The 9,833-nt window shown below is 37.9% G+C and overlaps 1 protein-coding gene across 2 annotated transcripts in view; it reads left to right on the top strand.

Annotated features, from left to right (window-relative positions):
- Positions 1-13: 13 nt before the first annotated feature.
- The window catches only part of atp7b (ATPase copper transporting beta), a 51,931-nt gene continuing 42,111 nt past the window's right edge, over positions 14-9,833 (top strand). For both annotated transcript variants that reach the window (XM_033616066.2, XM_078165575.1), the window contains exon 1: positions 14-308. In XM_033616066.2, the coding sequence (XP_033471957.2) occupies positions 147-308 (162 nt within the window). In that variant the 5' untranslated portion in view covers positions 14-146. The remainder of the gene's footprint in view (positions 309-9,833) is intronic.

The raw sequence follows: 9,833 nt of genomic DNA, 5'->3' as shown, positions 1-9,833 counted from the left end.
AGCTGAGCAGTAAAATGACGTTCACCGGCGCCGCGCTGCGCTCCCCTTATCTCCAGGAACAACACGGAGCGCGTACCCACTGCGGACTTTTGCCCTCCGACTTTGATAGGCAAAGATAAGCCGAACGGCATAAGAGCAGCTCCAACATGTTTTCACCTAAGTCGCCAAAAAATGCCTCAAAGTTTGCCTTCATGTCGTCGCCCGGCGCTGAGGAGCAGATATGTATGGTTGAGTGTAAACCGGACTGCACCTGTGTTGTCCACTCCGCCTGCAGCTGCGACAGGAGAGACTGCGCGCCCGAGGTGAAGGTAGGCCTATGCAGAGCTGCGGTCCATCTGCAGCTGATGGTCAACTGGATGTTAAAGTCTGACTCTAAAACTTATATCAGGCCAGAGATACACCTGTAGTAGCTGAGGTTTGATTCAAAGACTTTACTCACTGATGAGTCTCATACAAAAGCTCAGAGCTGCAACCTTTAGTTCATTACAGTGGTGTATGTGAGCACAAAGTCATAGTTAAGTATTTTCACCTGTATTCTCCAACAATTCAGAGGAAAATATTATACTTTTTACTCAATGTCATTCATCTGACAGCTTTCAGCTCCAAGTTATATTGAAAAGATTTTACAAGTGGTGGAAGAAGTATTCAGACCCTTACTTAAGTAAGTGTACCACACTGTGAAATACTACAGTACATTACTAATGTAAGCAGGGCACAACATGGCCCCTGAATACAGAGGTCCAACAATGTCACTCTGGGAATTTCACCCAGAGAATACCCATAAGTACCTACAGTATGTATATCGAGAGAAGGAGCAGAGACATGGCTTTAACTCAAAATTATTTTGAAAACTTAGATTTTACAAGTGGTGGAGGAAGTATTCAGACCCTATACTTACGTAAGCGTACCACACTGTAAAATACTATGTTACTACTAGTTCTGTTAGTATGACCTGAGGCTTTGAGGGATCCTTGTTAATCCCCTTTCTGTCAAAAACTTGGGTGTGATTTTAGACGCAGATCTGAACTTCCAGAAGCACATCTCTTATATTTCTAAGACTGTCTTTTATCACCTCGGAAATATATCAAAGGTTAGATGCCTCTTGTCTTGGTCAGACTCTGAGAAGCTGGTTCCCGCTTTTATTTCCTGTAGGCTGGATTACTGTAATTCAAAGCAGACATTAAATAAACTGTGCTTGTCATATGAAATGTGCTATATAAATAAAAATGACTTGACGAGTAAATGTCCTGCACTGAAAATGTTAGTCAAGTAAAAGTATGTCAGTATAATCAGAAAACATATATAAAAGTATTAAAAATAAAAGTACTTAATCCAGGAAAATGTATTTATTAATTATACTTCGTTGTGTTAATACACATCGAAGAGTGCATACAGAGACATGAAGGCAAATATAGATGCTACAGGTCATCGTCTCCATTTATATTCACTTTCACATATATGTACAGTACAGGCCAAAAGTTTGGACACACCTTCTCATTCAATGCGTTTTCTTTATTTTCATGACTATTTACATTGTAGATTCTCACTGAAGGCATCAAAACTATGAATGAACACGTGGAGTTATGTACTTAACAAAAAAAGGTGAAATAACTGAAAACATGTTTTATATTCTAGTTTCTTCAAAATAGCCACCCTTTGCTCTGATTACTGCTTTGCACACTCTTGGCATTCTCTCCATGAGCTTCAAGAGGTAGTCACCTGAAATGGTTTTCCAACAGTCTTGAAGGAGTTCCCAGAGGTGTTTAGCACTTGTTGGCCCCTTTGCCTTCACTCTGCGGTCCAGCTCACCCCAAACCATCTCGATTGGGTTCAGGTTCGGTGACTGTGGAGGCCAGGTCATCTGCCGCAGCACTCCATCACTCTCCTTCTTGGTCAAATAGCCCTTACACAGCCTGGAGGTGTGTTTGGGGTCATTGTCCTGTTGAAAAATAAATGATCGTCCAACTAAACGCAAACCGGATGGGATGGCATGTCGCTGCAGGATGCTGTGGTAGCCATGCTGGTTCAGTGTGCCTTCAATTTTGAATAAATCCCCAACAGTGTCACCAGCAAAACACCCCCACACCATCACACCTCCTCCTCCATGCTTCACAGTGGGAACCAGGCATGTGGAATCCATCCGTTCACCTTTTCTGCATCTCACAAAGACACGGCGGTTGGAACCAAAGATCTCAAATTTGGACTCATCAGACCAAAGCACAGATTTCCACTGGTCTAATGTCCATTCCTTGTGTTTCTTGGCCCAAACAAATCTCTTCTGCTTGTTGCCTCTCCTTAGCAGTGGTTTCCTAGCAGCTATTTGACCATGAAGGCCTGATTGGCGCAGTCTCCTCTTAACAGTTGTTCTAGAGATGGGTCTGCTGCTAGAACTCTGTGTGGCATTCATCTGGTCTCTGATCTGAGCTGCTGTTAACTTGCGATTTCTGAGGCTGGTGACTCGGATGAACTTATCCTCAGAAGCAGAGGTGACTCTTGGTCTTCCTTTCCTGGGTCGGTCCTCATGTGTGCCAGTTTCGTTGTAGCGCTTGATGGTTTTTGCGACTCCACTTGGGGACACATTTAAAGTTTTTGCAATTTTCCGGACTGACTGACCTTCATTTCTTAAAGTAATGATGGCCACTCGTTTTTCTTTAGTTAGCTGATTGGTTCTTGCCATAATATGAATTTTAACAGTTGTCCAATAGGGCTGTCGGCTGTTTATTAACCTGACTTCTGCACAACACAACTGATGGTCCCAACCCCATTGATAAAGCAAGAAATTCCACTAATTAACCCTGATAAGGCACACCTGTGAAGTGGAAACCATTTCAGGTGACTACCTCTTGAAGCTCATGGAGAGAATGCCAAGAGTGTGCAAAGCAGTAATCAGAGCAAAGGGTGGCTATTTTGAAGAAATTAGAATATAAAACATGTTTTCAGTTATTTCACCTTTTTTTGTTAAGTACATAACTCCACATGTGTTCATTCATAGTTTTGATGCCTTCAGTGAGAATCTACAATGTAAATAGTCATGAAAATAAAGAAAACGCATTGAATGAGAAGGTGTGTCCAAACTTTTGGCCTGTACTGTACATATGTACAAGTATGTACAAGAAAAACAACAATTCATCATATTTGAGAAGCAATAACCATAAGCTACAGGGGCATGAGTAAATGTACTTAGTTACATTCCATGGCTGGATTCAACATTTAAGTTTATAAAATATGATGCACTTTTGTAGATTATACACCATTATCTGTATCTGTTCAACCAACCAAATTATCTGTATCTGCATCTTTATATAGAATGGGCAAGCTTTAAGCTGGAAGCGGGTGGAGGCTAAATCAAAAGTAGATGGGACTTGACCACAAGTTGTTATTTTAAGCCTGATATTGATATGCTTTGATCACAGGTTATTGCAGTTATTATTTATTAGAAAGCTATTCACAGAACAACCTCAGAATTAAGTTTAGGATTGTATTTGATCGCAGTTAATCACAAGTACAGATTATGACACATTTTACTTGTACAACAGTTGTACTCGTAAAAAGTACTCATCTTTATCCGAATATTCAGTTCAACCCTAGTGGATTACTAGGAAAAAAGTGCTGCAAGAATGCATTGGTAATAATAATAGAACATACTCACAAATGGATTACTGAGCAGGCCCAAAAGCCACAGGCACAAGGGCCCAAAGTGTCCCTGACCCCTGACCCTCTCCTGCAAAATGTCAAATGTCAAATTAACACATTGCGACCAGGAAGATACTCAAAATGACCTCAAAGTGAGTCCAAGGAACTGCACAGAGATACAAAATAACTACAAAATGGGCAGAAGAACCACAAAGAGATACAGAACCACTACAAAGAGACATAAAAAAAACCCAAAAGAGACACAAAACTTCTACAGGGAGACAAACAAGCACAGGAGATATAAAACTACTACAAATAGATATAAAACAAACACAAAGAGACAACCAAACCAACAGAGATATTAAACAACTGCAATGAGACAAAAACTAAGACAAATAGATACAAAAATACTACAGACAGACACATTAACTACAAAAATACATACAAGTACAACAGAGACATAAAACAACCCCAGAGAGACACAGAACTACAACAGAGACATAAAACAACAGCAAAGAGACACAAAACTATTGATGACACAAACAACCGAAAGAGACACAAAACTATTGCAGAGACACAAAACTACAACAGACATAGAACAACAGCAATGAGACACTAAACTACTACAAAGAGACACAATACTACAACAGAGACCTAAAACAACAGCAAAGAGACATAAAACTACCATAAAGAGACACAGAGCCACCGCAAAAAGACATAAAACAACCACAAAGAGACACAAAACTTCTACAAGGCGACACAAAACTGCTATTAGGAGACAAACAAGCACAGGAGATATCAAACTACTACAAAGAGATAAAAAACGACAGCCATAGAAAGACAAAACTGCTACAAAGAGACAAAACAAGTACAGGAGTTACAAAACTACTACAAATACATATAAAACAACCACAAAGAGACACAAAAATCACAACAGAGACAGAAAACAACTGCAATAAGACAAAAACTACAACAAAAAGACACAAAACTACCACAGAGAGACTCATAAAACAACCACAAAGAGATGCAAAACTACTACAAAGACATAAAATAACCACAAAGAGACACAAAACTACTACAAAGAGACACAAAACAACCACAAAGAAACTAAAACTACTACAAAGAGACATTAAAAAGCACAGAGACACAAAACAACCACAAAGAAACTAAAACTACTACAAAGAGACATTAAAAAGCACAAAGAGACACAAAACAACAGCAAAGAGACACAAAACTACTACAAAGAGACATAAAACAACCACACAGAGACACAAAACTATTCCAGAGACATAAAACAACCACACAGAGACACAAAACTATTGCAGAGAAACAAAACAAAAACGGAGACATAAAACAGCAAAGAGACACACAACTTCATACAGAGACATAAAACAACCACAAAGAGACATAAAACTATTGCAGAGAAACAGGAAACAAACATAAAGAGACACAAACAACTCCAAAGAGACACAAACAACCACAAAGAGACACAACACTACAACATAGACACAAAACAACAGCAAGGAGACACAAAACTACTTTAAAGAGACATAAAACAACCACAAAGAGACACAGAACCACTACAGAGGGACCTAAAACAACCACAGAGAGGCACAAAAATACAACAGAGACATACAACAACAGCAAAGACACACAAAACTACTACAAAGAGACACAATGCTACAACAGGCATAAAACTACTACAAAGAGACACAACACTACAACAGGCATAAAACTACTACAAAGAGACATAAAACAACCACAAAGAGACACAAAACTATTGCAGAGAGACATACAACAACCATAAAGAGAAACAAAACTACTGCAAAGAGACACAAAACTACAAGAGGCATAAAACAACAGCAAAGAGACACAAAACTACTACGAAGAGACATAAAACAACCCCAGAGAGACACAAAAATACAACAGATGGCATTTAAAGAGAAACATAACCAGTAATAAATAAGTTAGATACTGATATAGGTGCACAAACACTTAGATGCTGTGTAAATCTAAAGGAGTAACAAGGCCGCATATTATACGTGTCAGATCATTTGATTTCTGTTGCAGCCATTCTGCATCAGACAAACGTTTTATTGTCAGGAAGTGAATGCAGACAGTGATTATGCTCATGTATCATCTATAACATCCAGCTCATGTTGCTCTGCAGCCTGAAAGCACTCATTGTACGATCTTTGGACAAAAGCCACATAAATGTAATGTAATCATGCAAGTCATTGAATCTAGACGGGTTCAGGATGACACAATAAAAGTGTAATCAAACACACACTGATTGTCACTGCAGTTACATTAACACCTTTGTTTCAGTTATTCAGATGTTCTTTATAGCTTTAGTTTTAAAAGTTATGTTATCTAATAAGCCTGTAATGTTTATTTTCATTAAGACTTAAGACTCTACCGAATAAGACAAGGCAATTGACAATAAACGGAAATAAGGACATGACTAAAACTTAAATTGGACCACCCCAGCTGTTTGGTGGCAGATTTATTAATAATTAAAAGGAGCTTTTCAAAACCACTTTTACCCATAATCACACCAAGGACACTAAAATATTGTGAAAACACATAAAATGCCTATTTTTTTGGGGTCCAAATTTTGACTTTTTGGTGTCATAATCGAAGCAAAACAGTTGTTAATGTTCTGAAAATTGTGAGTTTTCTGAAAAAATGAAATGACGGACTGAATAACTGAATGACGGACATGCTTACAGTGAAACCTTTCTATTAGAATTAATGGAAAACCTCAGATTAAAGTCACTTTCCCTAATGCTGCATTCAAGTTCCTGCAATAAAACTGAAAATTACTGTGTTTCCTGACATTTTTTTCCACTGAGTAAATACCACAGATTGTACACTTGTAATAAATGGTTTAAATGGCTTATCATCACTGATGAGCTCAGTGACAACAGGTAGATTGTTCCAGTGGATGGATTTGATTGGTGCAGCTATCCAATCATCAATAGCCTACCCATTTTAATCAATGATAACATCACACACCCAAGAACATATTTATATGCAGCTGACAAAAGAAAAGTTAAAGCAGCGGGGTGTGACAGCAGGTACTCATGATGAAGGTAGGCACAATACCATCGTTATTAACTGCACATTAAATTATACTAATGATAAAAAGTATTTTAAAAAACATGCTGAAGTGATGTAACCTTTTCTAACTTAAATATGAAGTTTGGGAGCATGTTATGTCTTTCTATAAAATGACCTCAATGTCTGATGTTCCTACTATTATTTTAAATGCTATTACTGCATATATCCAAACTACAACCCTGATTCCAAAAAAGTTTTGATGTTTTGAAAAAGTTTTCTGAATTTGATGGCTGCAACCAGTTCCAAAAAAAGTTGAGACAGGGTCTTGTTAACTGCTGTGTTACATCACCTTTTCCTTCAACCACACTCATAAGTGTTTGAGGTTTTTTATTTTTTATTTCAACAACATTTTCATTGATTTTGATAGTAAACATGGACATACACACAGCCGTTATATATATATATATATATCCACAAACACACAAAAGAGAGGAACACCAAAACAAAATCTCTGTGTAACCGAGTATTTAAATCACGTTGTAATCCAACCCCACCCCCACTCGCAAAGTATGAATTTAAAGATAAATAAAATAAGATAAAAATTGAAAAATATGAGACAGAAAATAAATAAATAAACATAAGAGGGAAAAGAAAATCATAAATTACAGATTGAGGATCATGCTAGTGCAGTACAACACACTTCAGTTTAAGTACACGGTATATTAATGTACAAATTTTGACAACAGTTAACAAGAAAAAAAAAATTGACAGATATTGCAAAGGCTCACTCATAGCATATCCCCAAGTACTTCCAACATATGTGTTAAGGCTGTCCTTTCTAGATAACGCATGAAGGGACCCCAGTTGTTGTGAAAGAGTGATTGATTACCCAAGAAGTTCAGAAATCCATTTACCCATACTCGGCTTACCATCTTTCTTCGATGAGAGAGCAATAACTCTTTCAGCCAATAACAGGCCCATTTCTAAATAAAATGTCGTTCTTTTTCTAATGTTGTGATTGGCTGGATACAAACCTTACATAAAAAGCTTTTTGTTGAAGTTTTATAAGTGAAATTCTTTCTCAAGATTCACAAGCAGGACTGTCTGTGTAGAACAATGGGGCCAAAATCCCATCTGAACAATGTGAGAGATCAGTTTCTTCATACAGGAATGGTCTTTTCATGCCTAAATTATGACAACTCCAGTCAGGATTTTTTTCTCAAGTGTTTTTATTTCACTTTAGGCATGAACAACTGACACACACTGACACAAATTTTTCAAGCAGTTCTTCACATGTCCACTCAGGCGGACAGCATGCGTTTGCATTATTAACTGAAGATATATGAATTTCACAAACAAATGAATAAAATGATGAAATAAAATAATGTAAAACACATATTTGTGATGCAGTTAAACTAATGATTTCATATACTGTAACATATACAGTTTAATACCTTGCTCTTGACTCTTGACTTGACTACAGTGAGCATTTGCTAATCCTTTTTCCGGCAGCTCTTCACTCTTCAGCCCCATAAACACAACCCCCCAAAATTACAGGGTGCTTCTATCCTCAAGTGAAAATTAAACAAAAACCACCCCTGTTGAACTGTATATTTTGTCAATGTATATTTTCTATAGAAATAACAGAAAATATTGTCAGTGGCTCTAAAAACACTCTCAGCGTATTTTAGTTTCACTGACTTGTACTACATCATACATGGGTGCAGATCTGATGACAAGTTTGGGGGGGGACACAATCAGTTGTGATTTTTTTTTAATTGCACACGTGCAAATCATGCCCACAGAGCGCTTGAGATTGCCAGCATATTTCACGATTTCATAGAGGTTCATCACCATCACCAAGTCATTCAAAAAACACTACAAAGAGAATCATATGCTTACCTTTACTGTTTATTTCTCTTAAACAGCCAGTAGTACATGGAACCAGCCATCACCCTCCTTTTCACTGCTTCGCTGTTAGTTAATGCTACTTCTAGTTTCAGGGTCTCAGGCATGTTATGTCCACTCACATTCTCATCTCTTGCCTCTCACGGATTCCCATTTCTCCTCATCATCTTCCCTTTCTCCCAGTATATAGGCTTACTGTATACATTTGTTCAATTTCAGTCATTTAAGCTATTTAGAATTGGGGGGGGGCAATTTGTGTTTTTCAGAATTTGGGGGGGGCATTTCCCCTCCGCCCCCCCCGGGATCTGCACCCATGACATCATATATACCATGCCTTCATTTATTCTTTTGTAAAGGCCTCAAACTGGTTGTCTTTGGTTTTCCATGCATTTTTGCTTTTCCTCTGTCCTTGTGGCACATCCTCAGCTCTCTCCACATCCTCAGCAAGCAGAGCATCCTCAGCTCCACTGTTACTACTGCTAGCATTTGCTAACCCCTCTTTTTCTGGCAGCCATTCATCATCACTTCTACTAGCATCATCTTCACTTGAGTCAGATGCTAGTTGCACCACCATCCTGCCTGTCTATCATGCACTGCACTTGAGCACTAATTGTCACATACATAATGTTGCTAATAATGCAAAAATATTGTTGCAGGTTACCTTGCACGTCGTATGTGGATGTGGAAAGGTCGGAGTGAGAATGTGTTGATGATGCATGTGTAATTTAGACAAATGATAAATCGTAATTTACTCCCAACAAATAATCAATATTTGGACATTTTTACATCCATATTACTCATTAGTACATAATATCAAACATTTTTTTACCTGTAAGAGTCTCCCACTATAGAAGGATCAGCAAGATATTCCTGAGCTGCTTGACATTCCTGACTCTCTGTCGGCCATCTTGGATTTGAGAGAATTTTGTTACAAATACACTTAGAAGGACTGGCCAATGGGTGGCACTGTGGCAGTGTATCAGATGACACAGTAGCGTCCACTGTGGTAGCTAATGCGCAACTATATCAACAAAACCCATGCATTTGCTAGAAAATGGCTTTTTATTAGCTGTCCACTGTTGTGACCACTAAATTTCAGTTAGTGCGTTCAACACTTTTTTCCTGTTTTTTTCCACTTCATTACACATAATTCTTATGGCTTGAAATGTTAAGATTTATTTGTCTGTGTAGTTTTAGTGAGTTAAAACTAATGTCTGGTTGAAATTTCA

The sequence above is a fragment of the Epinephelus lanceolatus genome, chromosome 24, assembly GCF_041903045.1.
Source record: "Epinephelus lanceolatus isolate andai-2023 chromosome 24, ASM4190304v1, whole genome shotgun sequence".
Classification (NCBI taxonomy): domain Eukaryota; kingdom Metazoa; phylum Chordata; class Actinopteri; order Perciformes; family Serranidae; genus Epinephelus; species Epinephelus lanceolatus.
The sequence above is the reverse complement of the archived record's forward strand: the minus strand, read 5'-3'. Positions and strand labels throughout refer to the sequence as shown.